The 26,277-nt window shown below is 31.6% G+C and overlaps 1 protein-coding gene across 4 annotated transcripts in view; it reads left to right on the forward strand.

The window, feature by feature from the left end:
• Positions 1–26,277, forward strand: part of LOC143253190 (rho guanine nucleotide exchange factor 17) — a 164,886-nt gene that overhangs the window by 86,597 nt on the left and 52,012 nt on the right. For 3 of the 4 annotated variants that reach the window (XR_013029440.1, XM_076506623.1, XM_076506622.1), the window contains exons 4-11: positions 9,205–9,321; positions 11,339–11,431; positions 17,047–17,223; positions 18,372–18,422; positions 19,061–19,173; positions 23,190–23,278; positions 24,555–24,667; positions 24,848–24,957. Coding sequence is in view for 3 of the 4 variants with exons in the window: in XM_076506623.1 (XP_076362738.1) it covers positions 9,205–9,321; positions 11,339–11,431; positions 17,047–17,223; positions 18,372–18,422; positions 19,061–19,173; positions 23,190–23,278; positions 24,555–24,667; positions 24,848–24,957 (863 nt within the window). In the remaining variant the exon portion in view is untranslated. The remainder of the gene's footprint in view (positions 1–9,204; positions 9,322–11,338; positions 11,432–17,046; positions 17,224–18,371; positions 18,423–19,060; positions 19,174–23,189; positions 23,279–24,554; positions 24,668–24,847; positions 24,958–26,277) is intronic. The other variant, XM_076506624.1, reaches the window with a different exon arrangement.

Genomic DNA, 26,277 nt, shown 5'->3' on the forward strand with positions numbered 1-26,277 from the left:
TATTATAGTAGTCTGTACCAGATATTTTTAACCCCATTGACAATGAAAATAACGAACTACTGATTCCCTGAAATGTAATTGTAATGTGTGTTTAGCCTTATAATTATCTTACGTTATTAATCGTACTACGATCATAATTCATCTTTAAAATTCAACTCTTATGGTTGGTCTTTCTGGCTCGTATGCACCAACTTAATCTATTTTAATTTATTTTGCTTGTTATAATTTAGCTTCCTTGACTTCAACAATTTTTTGTTTGTCTATTGAAAGTAAAAGTTTTCTGTATTCTCAAAACGGCTTGTATAGATATTAAAACTTTAATTAAAATAAAGTACAGAACAACATTTCGACTTTCTTAGGTTTGTTTTGAAATTCGCGCAAAGCTACACGAGGGCTATCTGCACTAGCTGTCCCTAATTTTGCAGTGTAAGACTAGAGGGGAGTCAGCTAGTCATCATCACCCACCGCCAACTCTTGGGCTACTCTTTTCTCAACGAATAGTGGGACTGACCCATGGCTGAAATGGCGAATGTGTTTGGTGTGACGAGGATTCGAACTCTCGACCCTAAGATTAGGAGTCGAATACCTTATCCATCTGATCATTCCAGGCCACCTTCTTAGGTTAGCATATTTTTGTTAACCTGAATATGACCTAAGAAGTTCGCAACTTTGTTCTGTATTTTATTGTCATTAAAGTTTTAATACCCATACCAGTCCGTCTTGGGAATATATTTTTACTTCAAGTGAGTTTCTTGTCATCACGGAGTAAAAGTTTTATATTTTATAAATTGCAAATATCGATTACAATTATAAACAATTTCTTTTTTTTAAATTAAATAGTTCGTGTTTGCAGTTTTAATGCATATCACAGATGGAGAGTGTTGCTTTGAAGGGCTGACAAACAAACAAACTTAGTATTCCGATAATAGTTTTTTCTCGAAGTTTAAGTTCGAGGAAATTCCATTTAATCTACACTTTGGTCAACGTATGTTACTGGGTTACACTAATTTCGAATAAGCCTTTTCTTTTTTTCTCTTTCACTCTCTTTCTCTTTATTGGTCTACCGTTGAAGATAGAGTATGAACAAAAACACGTCAATGATTCAATGTACTTACATAGATAGTAAAAAAAAATATTAGTTAAGGATAATTACTTCATACAGATACACAGAAAATTAATGGTAACGAAACAATAAAATAAAATGATATAATTACTAAACATGTTAATGATAAGGTTATTTAAAATAAACTCTTTGTCACTAACCATGAACGCAAGTTAACCAACGAGAGATAAACCGGACGTGTATCATGCTGAAAAATATCAAATATACTGTTGATGTGAACGTGCTTTGTTGTCATAATGAGAAAAACCTACACAAGGGGTAGGTGAAGTAAAGAAAAAGTGTCATTGTCCATTATTCATTTCTTCAGCTCATATAGCCACACAATAGCAGATATAATAAATAAACTTAGTACTCCGAAAAATGTTTTATCTTGAAGACTAAGTTCAAGGGTCGATGACACTTCTTCACTTATTCAGGATATTGGGTTTTCTCATAGTGACTACAAAATACATTCATATCAACAGTATGTTTGACTTGAACGGGTTATTTGCATATTCACCACGTGATTCGTGTAATATTTTTACTGAAAACTCATGTTATCTTATCATGCCAAGCAAAAATAAATAAATAAATAAATTTAAAAACAACATCAGAAATTTTGTAATGACGTTTTGTTACATTTTCGTTATCCTTGATAAAGCTAAGCAGACAACTGAATATAAGATTTTGTGTTCAGAAAATATCCTTCTATTTCTAGTTGCAGAAATTAGTTACTGCTCTTATTCTCTTAGTAACAGCATGAACGAACACCCTTAATCTCCTATGAACTAATTATTAGTTGCTAGTAGCAGTGACATAGATTTTGTAATTCCATGTACAGTATATGTTGAGACTGGAAGATTTGTGTTCCATGTTGAATGGTTAATTAATTATAATGAATTAAGCCCAGAGCTACACAGTGGTGTATCTGTGCTTTCTCCTATCATTGGAAATCAAACAATGATTTTAGCGTTGTAGATACTTTGTTGGTACTTATGCTCAAGAATTTTCTACAAATTTAATGAATTGACAGGAACTTCGTAATACACGTTTAACATTGTAAATCACATGCCTTTCTAAATTTAAATTTAACTAAAACAAACATCGATATTAAAACAAATATATAATAATAAATTTGTGTATCTCAAGACAGCTGGTATGGGTATTAAAAATTTTATTAAAATAAAGTAGAAAACAATGTTTCGACCTTCTTAGGTCATCTTCAAGTTAACAAATACTTTTTCTTTAAGTGGGTTTCTTGTCATCACGTAATAATAAATCCGTTACAGGTCTCTAGTAACGCTTCGTTTATCACCCGTTTCAACTTTTCTTGTTTCAAAACCACACAGCTGGCCATACAAAAAATGAGCTTCCTTTACAGTGTTCTGTTTTCATGAATTTATAACCAGTAAAAGATGTACGTGTCATTTCGCGTCTACTAAAGCTATTTTTCGATTTTTTTATTTTTTACAATTGAATATCATTGTTTGTTTGTTTGTTTTGGAATTTCGCACAAAGCAACTCGAGGGCTATCTGTGCTAGCCGTCCCTAATTTAGCAGTGTAAGACTAGAGGGAAAGCAGCTAGTCATCACCACCCACCGCCAACTCTTGGGCTACTCTTTTACCAACGAATAGTGGGATTGACCATTATAACGCCCCCACGGCTGGGAGGGCGAGCATGATTTGGCGCGACTCGGGCGCGAACCCGCGACCCTCAGATTACGAAGCGCACGCCTTAACGCGCTAGGCCATGCCAGGCCTTGAATATCAAAACATGTCACTGTAAATTTTACGTTAATACCCAACGTACTTATTTTTCGGTACATTAGACCCTCTGCGGATGCAATATAATGGAACACGCCTTTTTACTCAAATAGTGTTTGTGTGTTAACTATACATTTTTGGCTTCATCCTCGCTTAAAAGCTAATATGTCCGGTAAGTTAACCAAAGGATTACGAGTTCGAGGCTGGTTACTGTACACACGCATTCACACTGTTATAGGAAATAAATTTGTTTCTAAATTTCGCCCGAAGCGACACAAAGGTCATCAGAGTTAACCGTCCCTAATTTAGCAGTGTAAGACTAGAAGGAAGACAGCTACTCATTACCACCCACGTCTAACTCTTTTACCAACGAATAGTATGATTGACCGTCACATATAATACCCTCCCGACTGAAAGGGCCGATATGTTTGGTGTTATGGGGAGTCGAACCTGCGACCCTCGGATTATGAGTCGAGTGCCTGAACCAACTGGCCATGCCGAGCAAGATGGTGAGTAACCTGTTGACTATTTACCTTTCTACTTAGTCTGTTTTTCAAAATTAGGAAAGGCTGTGATCATATAACCCTAAAACAAACAAAAGTTTAAGTACTGTAGTAAAAAAATGCCAAAAGCCAAGGAAACAAAAATGAAATAAATCAGGCTCAATGCATTTGACAAAATATATTTTGGGGAAATAAAAATGATCTGAAGATTTGTTTGTTTATTAAATTTCGCACAAAATTACTTGAAGGCTATTTGAAATTTTATGCCTTAATTTTGCCATGATAGACTAGAGGAAAGACAGCCAGTTATCACCATCACTGCCAAATCTTGAGCTCCTTTCTCGGACGAACTTTATAACCCCTCTAAGGCTGAAATGTTGAAGAAATTTGATTACTAGTTTCGATCCTGTAACCTGCAGATTGCCATGCCATGCTTAAACCGAAGAAGATTACCAAACCTAGATGTTGAATAAAAAAACTCACAACTGACAGCAGTTTCTCTGTAAGATTTAGTTCTTACAATAACAAGAAAACTATTATTGAAGATAAATAGATCTTTAATTCCTAGCCACAAATGGGAGAATCCCATGTTCGTTTTTAGAGTTCGATTCAATTATCTTAATCAAGGTATATTTAAGGTCATCATACCATCATAAATACAAAGAATTTTATTTGTTTTAAATGTGTATATTATCGATCAAAGATGATTCGTGTACTTAACAGTTACCTTGTACTTTTGATTTAATCGTTTCATTTGCCTTAATTAATTAGTATTGTACATAACCAGACATTGCAAAACCATGCATAGTCATATACTACTGTGCCACTTATAGTCATGCTTTTATTTGGTTGTTTATGTAACAACCAAAAGTTACACAATGGGTTAGCTGCGCTATGTCCGCGTCGGGTATTGCATCCTGATTTCCAGTACTATAAGCTCACAGTATAACTAATGAAAAATAGGAAGGAGGGACGTAGATTTATAATAGTAACGATTATCATTACTATTTCGTTTCATTTGCCGAGAAGTATTTTAATAAAAGTGATATTTTTTATTTTCATGTTCTATTTCGAAAGTAAAAATGAAATTCAAAATAACAAAAACCAGTTTCACGAGTTAATATTTAGGCAGCATTCCCCTAGATTTTATTACCGCTTCACGTCGACGTGAGTTTGTGACGATTTTCTTGACTGATTGACTGCCATCCTTCAAAAAGTTCACATTTCGTGTTTTCCTTGTGGTCTTTCGTTAAACAGTTTAATTCAGTCCATAAATATTCAGTCGGATTGGTATCATGATTGACCTAGCCATTCCGTAACATCAATTCTCTTATTTCTAAGATATTTTTAACAACTCCATAATTGCAGAGAAAGTTGTTTGATGAAATTGGGATCACAAGATCTAAGAAACTACAGCAGATGTACAACACTTTTTTATGGAAAAATGTGACGAAAAACATAAAAATCCAAGTATATACAAAAACCAGTGTTAAAATTAGGATTTGAGATAATATCTGAACACATCTCGTCGAGTGCGTTCGACAACAAATTTTTTGAAATGTTTCTGTTTTCTAATAAAAGATATAACAAATGAACAACCTTTCCAAGGGAGGCCATATTTTATTCACCCACTGTATATACAATTTATTATACTCTGATAAGGGATTCATTCAGTTACAAGGCGAATCAAACCCTAAAGATTTGAAATTTCAGTATGTGGTTAACTTTCTTCAAGCCCCCCGCTAGTACAGCGGGATGTCTCCGGAATTACAACGCTAAAATCAGGGGTTCGATTCCCTTCGGTGGGCTGAGCAGATAACCCGATGTGGCTTTTCTATTAGAAAAAATACACACACAAACTTTCTTTAAAAGCTCACATAATCTAATCAGTCTATTTTAACCACTGTAGTTGCTTTAGTCGATATTAAATTTTAATTAAATTTATATTTAAAGGACAATGACTCTGTACCAGTTATAAAATATATTTACTGATTTGTTTCTTAACTCATTTTCATTCACCAACTTATTACAAGTAATTTTTAAATTTCGTATTTTTGTATAATAGGTACTCGATATTTTCAATCTGAATGACACTTTAATACACGCTTAAAAATATTAAGGCAATAAAACTAACTCAACAACAGCGTATTTAACTAAAGACTGTTCACTAGAATGAGGGAGGTAAGTCAACATCACCTACTCCCTACTTTTAACGGAACAGCGTGATTGATTGTCACTTTTAAAATGCGAATATAGTTCAAAGCGTGAAGTAGGCTCAGCTCTGTGTAGCATTTTTAATAGTAAGATTTCATTTTCACCTTACATCATTCTTTCCGTCTTTGGTTCGGTCATACACTTTTCATTTCGTTTCAGCATTTCGTCATTAACGTATCCATAAAATAATGTTGTCAATATAATTTTCTAAAGTTTAAAATATTTTATTTTTTGTTTTTGCAAAGTAAACCAAAAGCATATAAATATGATTTAAATATTCCTCAGTTTTATATTCAGTTTTTTTTTTTTTTTGTCCACAGTTCTTTTTCTCAGTGTTTATATACAAATGTTTATTTTCTCCAGGGAGTGTTTTGGTATAAATAGTTATATATCACTGGTTGTGTTGTCCACGAACTGTACACTGGAGGTACTAATGGGAAAATTACCGTATAGTCCTCATTTATTAAGATGTAATTAACAATGGAAGATCGTGTGCAACCTAAATTATTACCAGGCTATATGACGCTCAACTTTCTATGATAAGTACAAAGTTTATTAATGGAGAGTTGTACAGACGTATCCATTAGCGAATAAGCAAGATATTTGTCTTACCTCACATTAAGACACATCCAAGCTAAAGAAATGCAATTCTGTAAAACTTACACTTTGAAAACTTAGTTTTTAAGAAATTCACTAATAATCCCTTTAACTTCTAGGTAGCGCGCATAACATAATTTGTCTGTATTTTTTCATTCATGAAATTATAATATTAAACGTTATAACTATTAACTATTCAGATTTCAAGGGAATTCTTAATATTAGATATCGTGTACAAGAAATATTTGGTAATCAATAAGGCGTGGCCTAGTGGTAAATGTGCTAGATTATATATCGAAGAGCTCAGAGTTTATGTTGCTTAATATATCCCGCAATTTCAGCTTTGGTGCGTTATAGAAGTGACAGCTGATCTCATTATTAGATTCCAAGAGTCCTTGTTGCCAGCTACCTTCCCACTTATCAGTAGGTAAAGAGTAGTGATAACTATACTTGGATCCCAGAAGACTTTGACTGGCCGTTTCGCTCATGTATATATAAGATATCATTGAAGTTGAAAATTCCAATTCCATTTTAATTAATAATGCCAATTTTACCACAGATATTAGTCTAATGGATTATTTTTAAGATTTCTGTCAGACACATTAACTATGAGCAATATTCTAATACCATGTCTGTTGGGTAAACAACTTATTCTTAATTTTTGCCTAAAAATGATTTTCGACATTTCATTTTCTAGGTCGTTGCTTACAAACACTTGCAAATAATGTATTTTAATAAAAGACTAGATAAACAAAATAATTAATTAGTAAACATTTAATATAACATGGTGAAGAATAAATTATTTATATTACAAATAAAATGTGATTATAGTAATGAATTCGACATTGATGAAATCTGTGGAAGAATCCGAAAGTGAATATTTATTTGTTATTCATTTGACGTATTTCACGCAAAATGCCAAATCCAGATTTTCTAATAACCTCATTATATAATTATTCTAAAATGTAAAACTTGTTGACTCAACAAAATTTAGTATGTCGTTCATGAACTGCAATTTAATAAGTATGCGTGTAAAATATTAGTTCTCAATACGTAGCTAAACTAAACCATGTAAAAAGAGATACATTTCTATGACATATTAAAATCATTTTTACAAAGCTTTATATTACGACAGAACTATTCGAAAATGAAATGAATATACTCAAGTATTTTAATCACATAAGCGTACAACTATTTCAATCTACTAAACTTGTAATAACTCGCAGATTAATTCTACGTAAACTGCTTATCCTGTGTGTTTGTTTTCAATTTCGACCAAAGCTACATGAGGGCTCTCTGCATTAGCCATCCCTAATTTAATAGTGAAAGACTAGAGAGAAGGCAATTTAGTCATCCCACCAATCGCCAACTATTAGGCTACTCTCTTACTAATTAATTGTGGATTGATGGTCACATTATAACGCCCCACGAAAGTTCTGCAATCATAAAAATTCTACCACATAGTATATTTAATATAATAAATAATAAAAATTAAACTGATGCATTAGAAGATACGTCTAAATTGTATATCCCATAATTATTTCTGAAAGAGAATCTAATTTTGGTGAGCAGCTTGGCACACCTCTTTTATCCAAATCGTAAGCTTTATATTTTGTTATTATTTCATACTTTTATTACTTCTCCTAATCATTTTATATAATTTTTAATTACTTAATATGTTCTTTTCTAAATACTGCAACCTATATTTTATATTTTTGTAAATATAAATGTCTAACTTATATCGTCTCTGTTCCCTTTTTTTTACGTCTATAAATTATTTATATACGTTACTTAAAAACACTAATGTCAATGGCTTCCTTTCTTATTCCAATATTTTACTTTCATTTCCCTAGCTTCTGCATTTTTTAATATCACTTTTCCAAGAAAATTTCTCCACTATAACCTCTTCCTCTTTTTTGTTTATTTTCTTTCCATTTCTGTTACCTCAAGAAATTCTATAGAGGATTGGTCATGTTTTGTGAACAAAAGTTTTAACTGTTATTTTGATAGAATACGTTTCTTTCACTGACAACAAGCTTTACATATAGATACCACGCTCTTCTCAACACCTTTTCCACAGTCTAAAAATTTCATTTATTACACATTTTAACACTATTTTAATACTCAGTTGGAGTAATTGGACAATTATTTCGACTTAGTTTTTGTATTTTTTTATCGCTTTCTAATACTTAGAAATATTTTGATGTATGATGTGACATTTTGGGCGACATTTTCATACAAGTTTTTAAAGATATTTTAGTTAGTGGTTTTTGAAGAAACATACATCGATCTTTACATTTATATTGATTTTTATCTCATCTTACTTATGTTATATTTATTTACGATCTGCAAAATTTTGTATTAGAAAATTCATTTTATTTCGTATTATTGTATTAATAAACCTGACAATTTTTTATCCCATAAGGAAAAGATCCTGAATGGTTAGTATTTACGAAGTAGCACAATATGATATATGGTATTATAAGTAATCTTACATTTGTTAAGTAATACAATTTAAGAAGCACTTTTTTTTTGAAAGAAGTTCCCATTTATTCCATTTTTTGTTACATACAAAGAATATACTGAATATTTTGTGAAGTATTGCAATAATGTGACAAATAATTGATTTACTGATATTAAATAAAAATATATTAATCTTACGGGTGAAGGTTCACTAAAATTATTAAGCAAACACGAATGTTTCTTAACAGAGTAATGAATTGGTTTTCAGAAATGATATGTTCAGAAAAGTGTTTTTGGTAATTTAATATACATGTATATTTCACTTTTTCTTTCTGAATGACCCTCTTAACAGTATTAGATATCTATATGATATAATAGCGTATTTAAGAAAGATATTTCTGAACCGTTTTGTTTTCAGAAGACACGATATGACATACTTGAAACTGCATATAAAATATGAAGCAACTCAGAGTGCAGAAACTCAAATCAATCCGCTCCGCAGACTTTAAATATGCAAATATATTTTATGTTTATTTTACTCAAATGTGTCTTCCTTGCAGTTTACAAAGCAGTGTGTCATAGACACATACACAGCCTTTATCAACAACTGGAAACCTGCTAAAGAAGCCATTAAGTTGGCGTCACAGGCGAAACCCGCTTTTGCCAAATTTCTGCAGGTAAGCTCCCTGTGTCTCTTATGAGTTCATATATATGACAGTTGTAATAGTTTTCGATGCATTGTCAGTCAATAACTGTAGTTTTAAAATACTTTTCAAATCTTTTCTATCCATAAAAACTTAAAATTAGGATCACAGAAAGGTTTTTGTAAATTAAACTGTAAAAAAGTATATATATATATATAATTAGACTAAATATCTGTACTATTTAAATATCTAATTGTTAGTTTCAAAATATAATTAGCTAACATTAGGTATAATTAACCAATCAGAATATGCTACCTGATTTGTTTATTTTTCTAAATATATATAACTTGAAGATGTTATATTAGTTGTTTTGTTAATATCTTCTTTTTTTTACGAAAGAAAAAACTTTTAGAAGCTCTTTTCATTTAAAGAAAAAATAATAAATAAAATAGCCCAAAGTTATAGAAAAACAATGCTACTAACCTTGGTTTGTGCATTAATATATGTATCTAAAGAGAGTATTAATAATGAAAACTTAAGTAAAATAAAACAAAATCAAAAGGAATGATTGCGTTAGAAACAGCAAATCCAAACCTCTGATTAATGTTACTTTGTTGGAAGCCGAAACAAAAATAAGTAATAAACACTGCATCAGCTGAAAGGATCTCAGAGTACAGATTATGATATAGAATATAAAATGTACCCTAAGTTTTGGAGGTGACTGAGGAAGTAGGACCCACGTTGCAGTGGGGATACACTGTCTATCAGTCTTAATCTCCATTCACCAATTTCACATAAATAAATAAAATAAGGTAAAATAAAAGAATAAAAGTAGAAATTACAAAAGAGATCGATGTGGGTGCTCAAGCATTACCATTTGGAAATGAGTTAAATAAACGCATGGCCAACCTTTTAAGGCGTGCGACTCGTAATCTGAGGGTCGCGGGTTCGCATCCCGGTCGCGCCAAACATGCTCGCCCTTTCAGCCGTGGGGACGTTATAATGTGACGGTCAATCCCACTATTCGTTGGTAAAAGAATAGCCCAAGAGTTGGCTAGCTGCCTTCCCTCTAGTCTTACACTGCTAAATTAGAAACGGCTAGCACAGAAAGTCCTCGAGTAGCTTTGTGCGAAATTCAAAAACAAACAAAACCTCTTGAAATTAGCATTCAAGCCCCTATTATGGGAATCAGGCACTAACTGGTAGTCCAGTAAACGAGTTTTACCGATATGAAGGGTTGCAACCAGTTATGTAAACTAATTAATATAACTCCCAACCATCGCCCATTAAGTCTACTGTAACTATTAATTTTCACACTGTAAACAAGTATTTATATGTGGTAAGGTGCTCATCTGCCTAAAGTAGTGGCAAGTTGTTAAATTACCTTATTAGCAGCTAAAAATAGTTATCAGAAAATTTTGGTAAACTTTCTTTAATTTTTATTTCTTTATATTTATTTAATACATTCTTATATTTATCACAAAATATTTTAATAATTATATTTAAAGTTTCTTTATAAATTAATTTACTATTAAGTTTTGTATCCGTATTTCAATATTACTAGTAAAATATTGTAATTTATTACAAGTTTAACAAAATCTGAACAACTGTGAAGTCATAATACTTATAACGAAATGATATGCTGCATTACTATTAAAAGAGAATAAACACATACTGGAAATGCAAAATATTTTCTTTTTTCAAAAATACTTATATTGATATCCTTACCAGTTATTTCAATCTCTAAATCTAAATAATGTGCTCCTATGTTAGATATTGAAGTATTTTCAATTTCTAATTCTACCTGAAAAATAGTGTTAATAACATTATTTATTTCAGGATTTAACCACATGTTAAACCATGTGGTTCAACAGAACAAAGTTGATGTATTGCTAATAATATAAATAAACAGTTTATAGAAACAGTTCAGGAATTTTACTCAAGGTTTTTGATGGTTGTTATTGATAATACAAGCTATAGTTAAATTTCACATTTCCTTAATGACATTCCGAAAAGGTTTAAATGGCAGTTTTAAAACTTTTTCCTGTAGCACATGGCAAGGGAACACAAAGGAAAACTTACCCTAGACGCTTTACTTATCATGCCTGTTCAACGTATTCCGCGATACGAGTTACTCATCAAAGTAAGTGTTATGTTTTATTTGATGTTTTATAACAGTTCAGAAAATTGTAAGTACTTGTTAATGTATTTTGCTGATGAAATTTAATTATGTGTTGAGATTCTGTTGAAACAATTTTAATTTTAGGTATTTAAAATATTTTACTTTACATAAGAGCTTATCGTAAATATTACTGTGATGTGCCTCAAACTGAACACTTCGTTGTATGTTTAAATATTTGTGCGGTTTATTTAATATATACTTTTGACACATTATTAATAAATACGCATGGTAAAAGAGAAACGCACTTATGTAATAAAATAGTGGTTTAGCGTTTATATTTCATTTATTTTTGTTGTGGTATTTATCACCGGCAAAACGCTGGTGCATGCTACATCCACTAAACTTGTGTTAAACCTCGAGTGATTCACTAACAAGGCACTTTCAGTTAAAAGTATTTATGTAAAATCTGGTTAATAGTTTATTTTGCAGAAGAATTTCACTTTACAGGACCAAGTTCTAGCTAATTCTATCAAGACAGCATCGTCTTTAGAAGCAAACTGCAAGTGCGCTTGTAGAGTTTCTTGAATAAGAAATAAGAAGAAAAAATAAAATGTTTGAAAGCCAACTGTGTTTCAATTTTCAAATTGCCCCGTCATTATTTGACGGTGCTTTTTCACGAGAATATAATGAAATGACAAACAGTTTCGAATATTCGCACAAAACTGAACAAGGACAGTCTGAATATAAAGGCAGCTAGTCAATAGCATCTAATGACAAATCTTGGGATGCTTTTAGCTAACCGAAAAACACACCCATAACCCTACAGTTACGAGTACTATTTTATTGGAAAAGGACGCGAACCAACAGTCATCGAGTTCACATTCTGGCATGTTAACCATTGACCACGCCTCTTGACGAACTGAAACGTTTCGCTTGACATATGCTTTTCTCTGTAAAAAAGATGTTCTGGGTCATCGTTATACTTTACTAGATATACTTCCGCTTGGTTTCAGAAAGTATTTTGTTTCAAGATTAAATATGACCACAATTAAAAGTAACAAATATTTTTATTTCTTGCTTTTGAATTTCGCATATCATTCTGTGTTGTAACCTACAGAGTGTACAGTTCATCTCGTTATACATGTCATCTGTATGTTTTAGTGACGTCGCGTTAGTACAAATTGCAACATCAAGTGACGTTATGACGTTATTTTACTGTTTGCTGAGTGACTGACAGAGAACACACTACTAGGTAGTGGTGCGAGTGGTTGAAACATGTGATCATCTCCAAGTGACCTTCGGACTCCTGTACGCGATAATATTATAATTCTATAAGTGAAAAAAAATAATTTTAAGATAATCAGTAATATTTCATCAAAAGTAGTAGATAAAATATTAATAACATTAAAGTTTGAATATATTTAGTAATTATAAATACATCACGTCCAATAAGTTTGCAATCGAAAGAAATGAAAACTGAATATTGACAAATTTGAATGTTTAATTTTTTCAGTTTCTTATTTTTAAAAAATGTGAGTTAGCAGCAAAATTATGCTACTGGTATTACTGTTCACTTTTAAATATATAAAACTATAATTCATCATCGTTGTTCTTAATTTATTAGACAAAAACGTGGACCAAAATGAAACTTTTTATCATGCAAATTCTTATTTCATTTAGAGTAAGAAACTTAGTTGAAGTTTGTTTATTTGAAATGTTTTTTTACAGATTTTTAAGTTATATTTTTATAAGGATTCATACACATTTAATATGTTATAGTTATGACCAAAAGGCCTTTTTAGCAACGTCTTAGTTACACGTTTTTAAGTACCCCTAACTACTTGAATCTTTTTTTTTTTACATAATTTCTTAGTAGCGTGGTTAGAGTAATGTGGTCTCCGTCTTCTTACTTTTTGAACCTATGCGAATCCGTGATAATTTATTCCATTCTCTTCTAAATATCCAGGAAAATTTATTATTAATCATCCTTAAAGTTCAACAACCTATGAAAGCTATATGTATGTGTGTAGGTAAAAACAAAGTCTACACTACTAGAATTATATTACCTCATTCAAACGAATGACTAAGAGCGAAAAAAAAACAACAGATTGCATTGACCCATGACTCATTAAAACTAAGAAAAATGCTTGATTTACGAGTTCTCTTGTCTAAACTTACCATACTGTAATTTGGAAAATCTTTCAACTTAGAATGAATATTTACTTACCCTAGTTAATTAACATGTTAAAAATGGAAAACCTCAAGACAACATACTCATCATACTAAAACAACGACGACTGACTTTCATCTAAAATCATATTAAGGAAAGTTTATTTGTATTAAGTGTGATGTTATATTTTAAGAAACCCTATTCCGTTATTTTCACTGTCACAGATATAATTACCCTACTACCGAATGTAGCTGTAAGTTGTTTCAAAGAAAACGAAAGCAGGTAGAATTCTGGGTGATTCAAAGTATATATCAGTAATCTCATGATAATGAATAACATAAAAATCTTTATAAAATAATCTGGATTTTTTTTTCTAAATGGATTAGTAACACTGAAGACTTTTTAATCATGTTTTTTAAATGATATATATTAATCGATAGGCATTTCTAGCATATTTTCCAAAGGCGATTTTCTCGAAAAGGCTAATACATATATATAGTATTTTAGTTGTCTCCTCGTGGTTAGAGGCTGAGGTTCGTTGACTTGCAAGTTTTGTCTGATTTTGTGCATCTATATTTAAGAACTGTCAAACGTCAAGTTCTAAATATATATTTACCTTTATCCCTTAATCCTTTTAAACTTTTATCCTAAAATCTTTTAGGGCTATTTATAATCAAAATACAAGAATAAATGTAGATAGTAAAAGAGTAATTTACTTTTGAATTTGATTCAAACAAAAATAATTTGGATGCATGCCAGAAACAAGACAGCAATATGACAGTAGCTAGATCTGTGTTTACATTCACATATTCCTCTTTTTGCCTCTGTCTTCTAGACAATGTATAATGCTGTGTTGAGACTGTTAGACAGATTCTAAAAGTACAAGTTATTCATTAAGTACATTTTAAGTACGTCTATTCAGAGGGTAAAAAGACAAACACAGAGTTTTAGATAGCCATCACAAATAAAGTTATATGTTCAGTAACAAATGCCATTATTATAGTTATATAAAAATAACAATTTCAAATAACCCTCTAAAATATGTTATATGTTGTTATGAGGAATTAAGCGCAAGGTTACACATTGGGCTATCTGTAACCTTGCGCTTAATTCCTCATAACAACATAAAACATATTTTAGAGGGTTATTTGAAACTGCTTTAGTTAATGAAAAGTTAATATGAGAATCAGCTCGAATACCGAAATTTATTAAAACTTTATATCAACGGTAAAATATAAAACATAAATATAATTGAAACAATTCAAAGTTATAAGAAGTTATTAACAGGCAAACGGATGTGCCATCACCTTGAAGTTCTGAGCTTTGATATAAGTTTTATGCTGTTGTACACATTGCTATAAAATGTAATGGTTTGTAGAGCATGCAAAAATTTCAAGACAATAAAACCATCGTCGGCCGCCTGTGTTATATAATGATTTAGAAACCATATGGCTCTCGTATAATGTAAAAAAATTACATGGCTAATACCAAGTATGACGCACTTACTCAGGCGTATATATATATATATATGTATATTTCTTTGTGATTTGCCCTTAATACATAAATTCTAAAAACTGTGCACTATAATTGTCAACTGATTGAACATAATAACCAATCAATGTCACATTAAATCACTCATTGTGCTTTAATTTGTCTTCGAGGCCAGGTGGTTATGGCACCTGGCTCGCGATCTGAGAGTCGCGGATTCGAATTCCTGTCTCAAAAAAACATGCTTGCCCTTTTAGCTGTGGGGGCGTTATAATGTGGTAGTCAGTCCAACTCTTTGTTGGTAAAAGAATATCCCAAGAGTTGGCGGTGGTTAATGATAACTAGCTGCCTTCCATCTAGCCTTTCAGTGCTAAATTAGGAACGACTAGCATAGATATTCCGCGCGTAGCTGAGTAAAAACTCAAACTCAAATATTCATCTTTGAAATTACTATTCTATAAAATTTCCGTCCTTGTTCCACTTTTAGATACAGTACCCACATTATTAATGGTGTAAAGGTTGTATACTTTCAGTTAGAAGGAAAGGAATTGCAGAGAATATAAATAATTATTGCTTAGATAAAATGAAAAACCTTGGATCACAGTTGGATGTTTCACTGTTACGTTGTGAGTTATACTTTACGGTTCTTTTCGTTTTTCAATGTATTTTAATCACACTTACCCTAAAGAACTGCAATCGTGTAAATATTATCAGTTGAGTGTGTCGCAACTAAATATATTAGAAACAAACTAGCACTGTACTCTCATTCCACTGGTGTGAATGCATGGGATCAGGTAAAAAAATAAAATCGAAAAACGCCAAAGTATACTATTTTATCTCCCTAAACCTGTTTCTTTTGTGATAAGTCCGAAGTTTTATACCCGAACTTTAAAATGATAACGCATTAAATCAGCACAGGTTTCATGATTTCTTAAAAATCTATTTAATAATTGCCTAAAAAACTCCTACTTTATTAATATTGAGTGAAGAAGTAAGTATATTCATTCTTGATGACGAAAAACCCACTTGAAATAAAAATGTATCTCAGAACGGCTGGTATGAGTATTAACACTTTTATTGATAAGGGGAGAACAACGTTTCGACCTTCCTAGGTCATCTTCAAGTTAAGAAACCCGAACCTAAAGATGACCTAGGAAGGTCGAAACGTTGTTCTCTCCATATCAGTAAAAGAAACCTGAACCTGAAGATGACCTAGGAAGATCGTAACGTTGTTCTCTCCTTATCAATAAAAGTGTTAATACTCATACCAGCCATTGTGAGATACATAAGTATATTCCCAACGTTAGTTAAAAAAGTCCCATAAATACATATTTTGGTATTATTTCGAACCGTTGGCCCGGCATGGCCAGGTGGTTTAAGGCGTTCGACTTATATAATATGAGAGTCGGGTATTCGATTTCCCGATTTTCGCACCAAAGATACTCGCCCTTTCAGCCGTGGGGCGTTATTTTGTGACAGTCAATCCCACTATTCGTTGGTGTAAAAGTAGCCCAAAAGTTGGCGGTGGGTGGTGATGACGAGCTGCTTTCCCTCTAGTCTTACACTGCTTAAATTAGGGACGGCTAGCGCAGATAGCCCTTGTATAGCTTTTCGTGAAATTCCAAAAAAAATGTGAACTCCCAAATCTTTTCCGACGTTTGCTACGATAAATGTTTTGTATTATTTTGAGGTTATTAACTTAAACCAATCACTGCAGTTAAAGACGTAAGAGTTGAAAATTTTAGAATCTTATAAAGCAGATTATACCATAACCTTGCTTTCTTATAGTTTGTTAAAACATATAAATGCAGTTGGATTATATAACATGGTTATTTTCACAGGTTATCTGGAATGCGGTATTTTTTATTTTAATAATATACAGTGTACCACCGTACAGGAATTGGTCAAGGTGCACATTGGTTAAAAGTGTCTGAAGGTTATTTCAAATATATTGATTGTGAAAAATAACCTTTTTCAGGAGCTTTTGAAACACACGCATGTTGACCATCCGGATTATCAACTTCTGGTGTTGGCTCAAAAAGAAATTCACGATTTAGCTGTTAAAATCAATCGAATGGAACGAGAAGCTTTTCAGCATGAGCGGATGCTGCAACGAATGAAGGAACTAGAACACTTGATAGAGGGAGCCACTGACGTGAGCGAAGTTACAGATATTTTATTTTCAATTTCTTGAATTCAATATTTACACAGTTACCATGCTAAAACAATAACAGTGCATTTTGTTACACTGTAATTAATTATTGGCCCATAAGCACAACAGTTATAAATCACCAAATTTAATTAATAAGTTAGACAAGCCACAACCGACTTATTTCCGATTATATATGTTTTTAATTACCAAACAGCGGAGATGACCCATTTTGCGCAAGAGAAATAATTAGAACCTGCACAATGTCCCGAAATTAAAAGAGTTAATTGTGCATACAATTTTTAGGTCGGTTATATATTTTTAAGCTTTATTTATAGTATACTGGATTTCATGAATTTACTGATTAATTTTCTTGTGATTCAGTGGCTTGAACTGTAACCATTGACGTATTACTTTGGTTAATCCTGTTTTTATAGGCATTTTAGAAAGTTGTGTTCGTATGGTTATTTAACGAAGCTGTTACAGAATAAAAAACTAATCCTCGACGGCTCTATGATGAGCTCCAGGGTTTTGATACGTTAAGATTTGGTGTTCGATCTCTACAGCGTATACAGCCGAGATAGCTAATTGTAAAACTTTACAATAAAGTAAATAAAACGAAAACACTTACAGGCATCAAAAGTTTGTATTGTGCTTTATCGAGCTTTATACTACTGATAACTGGGTAAGTTGGATTTAAATAATTAAGTTTGATAATTATATGAATACTAGACATATGTCATCAGTCAGTTTATAAAAACATTTCGCTGTTAGGCAATGCATTAATAAGCCGCTCTAGTAAGTGTTATTTTTAACATAGAACTCTGAGCTACTCTTTAATGTATGCGAAATGTATATATTTTTTGAAATAATAGCTCGCAAATACATAATACTATATACATTACACTATATTTTGTTAGAATTAGGCGGTGTTTATAAGTTCTCAGTGACCAATGCTAAGCACTTTACCGCTACGCTTTCCTTGAAGTTTACATGTAAAATGTTTGCATATATATTTTTTTTTTTCAGTATAGAAATACATCATACTGTTAGACTAAACAAATTTGTATACAAAAAAATAATTATGATTGTAATATGTTTAAGAATTTATAAGCATATATCTCGATTATTATTTCTTTCATTGCTTTTTATAGCTTGTCCAGCCCGATAGAACATTCATTCGCTATGACGTAGTCAACATTACTGTAAGTTAATCTGGCTTTCGAGTTTATTATGTCCAGATATGATGGTGATAATGTGTGATAAATGTGTAAGAAAAGAAAGATTTTGAAAGCCACATTATGTGCAAAAGTTAAAGATAAAGAAATGAACTTGGTAAAAAAACATTATAAAGTAAGTTAATTTTAACGTGAAAATATAAGTGCACTAACATTACCCCATTTTCTCTCCCTATGTTTTCATATGTTGTTCTATTCCTATGTGTTTTATGTTGAACATTTTTTTATATAATTTCATAGCTTTTAGCAGTTTATATTCTGGTCTGTGATCTTTGTGATGATAAATTATAAAAATAGTATAATCAATCAATAATTTTTTGGTATGCTAAAGTTTTATCACAAAATTTTTCGTTGTATAAATAATCTACTTGGGATTAATATAGAAAAAACAAAACAAATGAATTTATTTAGCTATGTAATGCTAAGTAGTTCATGAAGAGATGCAATTTTTAACTTTTTAACTCATTGTTAAAATTAAACGTATTTCCTTAATTAACATTCGTATTTTTGAAGACAAGAAAGAAGATAACGGGTTTTACTTTGATTATTCGTCACGTTGTTTCAATACAACACACAAAAGTTAGCACAACTCACCTTTTTAATAGCAGGAAGTATTGGGAATCAAGAACGAGAGCTGCATCTTTCTCTTCTCAGATCTTCTGATAATCACCAGTGTCAAGAAGAGAAGTGGAACGATACGAAAACCATCATCGTCCTCGTGAGTTTTCTCATGCTAGATATTTGGTCAATCCCAAACTAGATGTATCAAGAGTATAAACTATTATAAGTGCATTGTCTTGATTTATATCGTGCGCAGTTTATAGGGCATGTATAAAAGGCAATAAATATGCAAATAATGTTTGTGAAGTAAATGAATAACTAGATCTCGTTAACAAGTTAAATAAATGCATCCGTTAAATTCATCATCAGGTTGACACGTGTATTCGTTTCGAAAGATTACCCTTATCCAATTAGTCATTTTACTTAACGTCCTGAATATTCGTTTCGTATATGTTTTCATCTTCTTATATTTCATCATATTCGCCATTTTATTCAATCTTCCTTACATTTACAACATTTCATTATATTTTAAAACTGATAGGCTTTTCTTTTTTATACAAAAATAAACGAATTGGCTACTGCGAGCAGTATAACATTGGTTGGGTTAGCACCAACAGTAGAGTCACGTGACCTTGCCTTTATTTTATATAGAAGTATAAAAATATATAAAAAGAAATGTTTACATTTTACTGAAGGTAAGTTAATTAAAAGGACTAGGAGATACAGAGATAAGATTTTTAGTAAAATAAATATTAACGTAAGTATGATGAACAAGGATAGTGGTTCATAATAGTGATCGTAAGGAACTGTTCAATGCCTTAGTACAATATTTGGGCAAAACACATTTTAAATATTTAGTTGAAACAGCACTTTGAAATCTTTTCTCTTGAAACCTACACCAAAAACAGCTTGATATATTACACCAAACCTTTAGTGAAATACTTAATATAGTACTGCGAAGGCCGAAAGGGTATTCAGAGATTGATTTGTTTCTTCTGTATTGTACATAAGTAAAAAAACACACCATAATTCTAGAGTAAACTGTATTATTATTACCCTTTGAAGTTAGCTTTCTTTCACGTTGTGGTGTTCCTTTCAAAAGCCGAAGTACAGTATGAAGCATGATTAGTAGCCAATAATAAATTAACATTAGATTACTGTAACATCTATAAACTCAATGCTTTGTACACTATGCAATCGGTATCTTTAGTATGTATGAAGTGAAATGGTTTAAAAATTATCCTAGGGAAATGTATCAGTTTTTGAGCTCCTAAGAACTGAAGTTAACACGTTTATTTTAATAATTACCTAAGGAATCAATATCTTACACTCACTGGATATTGTAAATTGTCATACATTTTACCGATTTATTGTTTAATAAAAAACAGTGATGGAATACATCACCAAAGAACAAAAATATAATGATCAAGTTACACTATTTTGTTCATTTTCGATTATCAGTTATACATAACACAGATTTGTATATATATAATATATATAAATTAATTTCTAAACAATCAATCGCTGTTAAAAATTTCTATAAATTTCATAGGGTAACTCCAGGATTCTGTTTTATTTTAAGCATTGTAACAGGGCAGAATGTGCGCAACTTACCTTACTTCGGAAAAAGTAACCTAAATCAATAAGCTTGTTTTTACTACTATTGCACATCACTGTACATTAATTAACATTATCTCATGTGTAGCTCTTCTGGATTTTATATAATTATTGATATAATCATTAAAACATTAAAAAATGTAACGTCTGCGCTACCTATCATTGTTACGTTTAGCTTTAATTCTTTTTTAGTTTAGTTTTCTCTATTTTTCCTTTGTTGCGTGTTTTTATATGAAATATAAAACTGTAGGAGACAGAATATAACCCGCTTAGACAAAACTGAATTCTAATCTAAACAAGTTTTATTAACTTTTAAGTATGTGTGTGTTTTTCTTATAGCAAAGCCACATCGGGCTATCTACTGAGCCCACCGAGGGGAAGCGAATCCTTAATTTTAGTGTTGTGAATCCGTAGACATACCACTGTACTAGCGGGGGGAAACTTTAAAGTAACAACTATTTAAAGATATCAAAATATATGGTAATCATATCCAAGGTATTGTAAAATACAGATGTAAGAAAAACATCACAATAAAGACTAGTCACGAATTCAGAACATGAGTCATACATAGTGTGACTAATACATCCTCTAGTAGGATTAGCGGTTAGTCTACTGATTTACAACACTACAATCAGATGTTAGATGCAGCAGATAGCCCAGTATGGCTTTAATGTAAACAACCACACATTTGACCAATACAGGTGTTTAACAATATATTTCGTTATAAGTTTACTTTCCATTGTAATAAAGACTCATACCTTTCTAGTGTTGGTGTTGTATGCCTAACCTTATATTAGCATAATAATGATGTTTGTTTGTGGTTAAACACAAAATTACACAACAGGTATCAAAACCCGGTTCTAGCGTTATAAGTCTACAGACTTACTGCTGTGTCAGTGGAAACAAAACTATGTCTTTATAGGACTTTAGCTATAGTCCTGGCTGTTACATCCATCCTACTTGATGAACATGAAGATTGTGGATGTGAGCTTTCGTTGGTAGCGATTTACGAGAAACTGTTGAATTTCATTATACGTAGTTTCTCACTACTAGAAGACTCTTGTTAGAACAGTTCAGAATGAGATAGTTAATTTTTTAACTATGTTGTCTTAATTTTGTTCTCTTAATCTTGAGTAATTATATATATATGTATAATTACATACACTACTGGCCAAAATATTAAGGCCAATGAACATAAATAAAAAATATGCATTTTGTGTTGTTAGACTCAACCACTTATTTGAGTAGAGCTTCAAAAGATGAAAATAAAAAAAGGGAAAATAAAAATAAAAAAAAAATTCAGAATTTAATAGGTAAAATGTGAACACTATGAAATTAGCCTAAATATTGCTGGTCAAAAGTTTAAGACCATACTGAAACGAAGCGTTAATCGCTAAACACGTAACGAAATTTAGTCATTTGTGTTCAAGCATTAGCGTTGTCAATATCTTCCACTGACACCTCCTGTGTTACATTGGGTAAAAACATGGCAAAGGCTAAAAAGTTGACAGAGTTTGAACGTGGCAGAATTGTCGAGCTGCAAAAGCAAGGTCTCTCTCAAAGTGCCATCACTGGTTAACCTGGATGGTCCAGATGGCTTCCAACGTTACTGGCACGATAAGGATATCCCACCGGAGACATTTTCTACACGACACAGTGGAGGAGGTTCCATCATGATCTGGGGTACTTTCTCCTTCCATAGAACAATGGAGCTTTATGTTATACAGGGGCGTCAAACAGCAGCTGGCTACATTGGCATATTGGAGAGAGCATCCTTGTTGACTGAAGGCCCTCGCTTGTGAGGAAATGACTGGATCTTTCAGCAGGACAACGCTGCAATCCACAATGCCCGCAGGACAAAGGACTTTTTCATGGTGAATAACGTGATTCTTTTGGACCATCCAGCATGTTCGCTCGAACTGAACCCCACTGAAAATATTTCGGGGATGGTTGGCAAGGGAAGTCTACAGAAATGGACGTCAATTCTAAACAGTGCATGATCTTCGTGAAGCTGTCTTCACCACTTGGAATAACATTCCAGCCAGTCTTCTGCAAACGCTTATATCGACCATGCCAAAGCAAATGTTTGAAGTTTTTCGCAAGTCACTACTGACATCTCTTGTTGGGCATTTCTATCCTGTTTAGGACTTCTTTTTGGTATGGTCTTAAGCTTTTGACCACCTAGTATTTAGGCTAATTTTATAGTGTTCACGTTTTCCCTATTAAATTCTGAAAAAGTTTTTTATTTTTATTTTCCATTTTCTTATTTTCATCTTTTGGAGCTCTATTCAAATAAGTGGCTGAATCTAATAACGCAAAATGCATATTTTTGCTTTATGTTCATTGGCCTTAAGATTTTGTCCAGCAGTGTATATATATATACATAATATGAGTAAAGATTATTATTTCTTTTTATTGTTATTAGAAGCGCTAAATTTTACATGAGTTTATTAAAGACTGTCTATTTTATTGTTACATGAAAATGTTTGGAAAAAGGTAAAATGAAAATGGACTTTTAATTAAATAATCCCTAACTCTTCATTCCTTTTTCATTAGAAACTCACCTACATCCTTTGGAACGTTAGAGACAAATAAATACAAAATGTTAATGATGTTTCCACTAGATAATCTTGCCATTTCCAAAAGTAAGTTCCTGTGTCTCACATACTTGTTTTCATTACTCCTCTAGTTCTTATGCAAATTTTATAAACTTTTCTAAAGGTAAACTTGTCAAATTATTATTAATATTATTAATAAACTTATTCCTTCTTTGCTCTTGCACAAAACTATCAGTTGTCCGTAATTTATTAATAAAACGCCGGATGGCCAGGTGGTTAAGGCACTGGATTTCTACTCTGCGGGTCGCGGGTTCGAATCTCCGTCACACCATACATGCTTCTTCTTTCACTCGTAGGCGCGTTATAAAATGACGGTAAATCCCACTATTCTTTGGTAAAAGAGTATCTAAAGAGTGGGCAGTTGGTGTGATGACTAGCTGCTTTCCCTCTTATTTTACACTAGTATATTAGGGACGGCTAGCGCAGAGAGCCCTCGCGTAGCTTTGCGCGAAATTCAAAACTAACTTCATTAATGAACTTGATTTTGTGAACCAAACCTGATTACGAAATTATTCATTGATTGTATTATTTTAACGACAACGGCTTTATTAAACGTACTTCATTTCCTATCATAATGAACTATTAAAACAAGAACAAAAGTAATTCAGTAGTTTTGTTGTTGAACAAACTATAGATAGTTTAAGTTACCTCACGATTTTTTTTGTTCTGTTTATTTGGTAGGTCACATTTCGCTATAAAACTAATTTACTTCTACTGATGTTAGTGTGATAGCTTACTAATATTATAGAACTTTTCAATATTTCATACTTGTAGAGTATAAGAGTTAAATTGACATAATTTGTGACGTCGTTTAATATGCAGCAGGATAATCAATGTGTGGACTTCTAAATTATAAGTGTTACGTCTGAGAATTTGTTTCATTAAATTACAATGAAACATCTAAAAAAATATTTTCAGGCTCAATTCACTCAGATTGTTTCTTCGTGCTTTTCTCCTATAATAAATCTGACATAAGTTTGAAATATATAAACTTTCTGTTTTCTCTAACATCAAAGAGATAATATTATCTGTCGACTGTTGGCGGTGGGTGGTGATGAACTACTAAATTAGGGACGGCTATTGCAGATAACCCTCATGTAGTTTTATGCAAAATTCCAAAACAAAATTGCATTTTTGTGAATATACAGTTCTTTCAGTTTATTTTGTCCATAACAATGATTGTCTCTAGACAGGTAAATTGCTTGGCAATTAACAAATAAATTCCTTTATAGGTCAGTTTCAAAATAAACGGCATAATAAAATAAAATTTCTTAAACACAGAGTCACAACTTATTTGTTACAGACACCGATACTAATATTAAAAAAGCAATGAAGGAAATTGAAAATCTGGAGAATGATATCTCTTTATTGGGTCGAATCAATGAGTTAATAGAAAACCTCAACTGTCAACATCAGGTAAAACTTTCTTTATGCATTTAAAATTCAAATTAATTTTTAGCAGATTATTAGACTAATAAGACACTTTCCTCATATTCGTTTTCACCTTTTTATAAAACTGAGTAATTCTTAATTATTGCATTTATTATGTTTTCTGACTTATAAATCAAACGTCATTTTAATTATTTTATTTTCTAGATTTTGGACGAAGCAATGGAAGATGTAATGGCTACAGTCAGTAAGCAGTTACTTGAAAAGCAGACCACTGACCCACTGTTGCTGAGCTTACAACTTACCGCAAAGTTACAGTAGGATTTTTTTTTTTTTTCTCGTGTTACACTACATTTCTGGTCACATAACAAATGTCGTTTTTTACTATATCCTTTTATCTTTGTTTAAAGGATATATGTTTATCGTAATGAGAAAATGGCGAAAGCAGGTATAATTACTGTCCACATCCAAATTTATTTATTTTAAAATTGTTTACACTACTGACAGGTTTCATGAAAAGCCGCCTATGATTCGAATGAGGGAATGGCAGAAAATTGTTACTTTACCACAATAGGATGGTTTAGAAAATAAAATTATTTTCAAGTTAAAATGTTATGTCAAAAAACAATTATTGTTACATTACATTTTTTATTATAGTAAATCGAATGATGCATCGACTTCGATTAATTTGTTATTATTTTTGCTACTGCAGGTTTCAATGTTAAACGAGGCTAATTTATCTTTCTGCGTTTCAATATATTTTTATTCAGTTATTTATAGTCTTGACCCATTTCATATAATAGGTATCTATGCTTAACCACCGAAATGTTACATGGCGTGGATATTTTGTCTTCTTATTATGTTTTACAGACTATAAAATTACGTTTTATTTTTTACCCAATGATGCATTTCCAGACATTCCAAAATAATGATTACTACATTGTTTGGTCTACTTCTGTCTGGTAGATACATCAGTTGTGTTTATATATCTTTTTACGTTTATCATGAATGAATATTTTCAGATTTAAAAGAAACCTAACTGTAGCATAGAAACTATTTCAAAATATGGTGATTGATAAAATAACTGAAACACTTACACAATTGAACGCTAGAGATAAGAAGATGAGCAAATTGTTTTCGCCTTTTATAAGCACAGCTTTGTAACTAGTATACGACAATTGAAATATGAATATGGTTTGTTTTCGCAGAATTTTTGTCAATTTTCTCGTGTGTTCCTGAAAACAAAACATTCATGACATATACTTTTGCACATATTATTTCTGTTTTATGGTTTCAGGTATTTTATTCATTAGCATCAGACTTGATTAATGCTATTTTACTTCTATTTCAACACAATAATTAATAATAGCGAAGCAGCAATTAACCATAGATGTACGTTTATCACAAAGCTCGCTTTTATATAGGGAATAAGAAAGTCGTGGAAAGAATTTACGATTTCGTGCTTGTTAAGCTTAGAACTATTCACTTCGTTTTTATGTAAGCTAATTAAAGGTAGCTTAGAAAAAATTATTAGCGAATGAACTAGGTTTTTTTAGAATGTATGGTATTTGCAAAGTCTAAACACTGAATTGGGGGGCAGTGAACTTTTAACTTGGCTTTTATCAACTATTTTTCCA

Source organism: Tachypleus tridentatus, chromosome 6 (assembly GCF_004210375.1).
Source record: "Tachypleus tridentatus isolate NWPU-2018 chromosome 6, ASM421037v1, whole genome shotgun sequence".
NCBI lineage: Eukaryota > Metazoa > Arthropoda > Merostomata > Xiphosura > Limulidae > Tachypleus > Tachypleus tridentatus.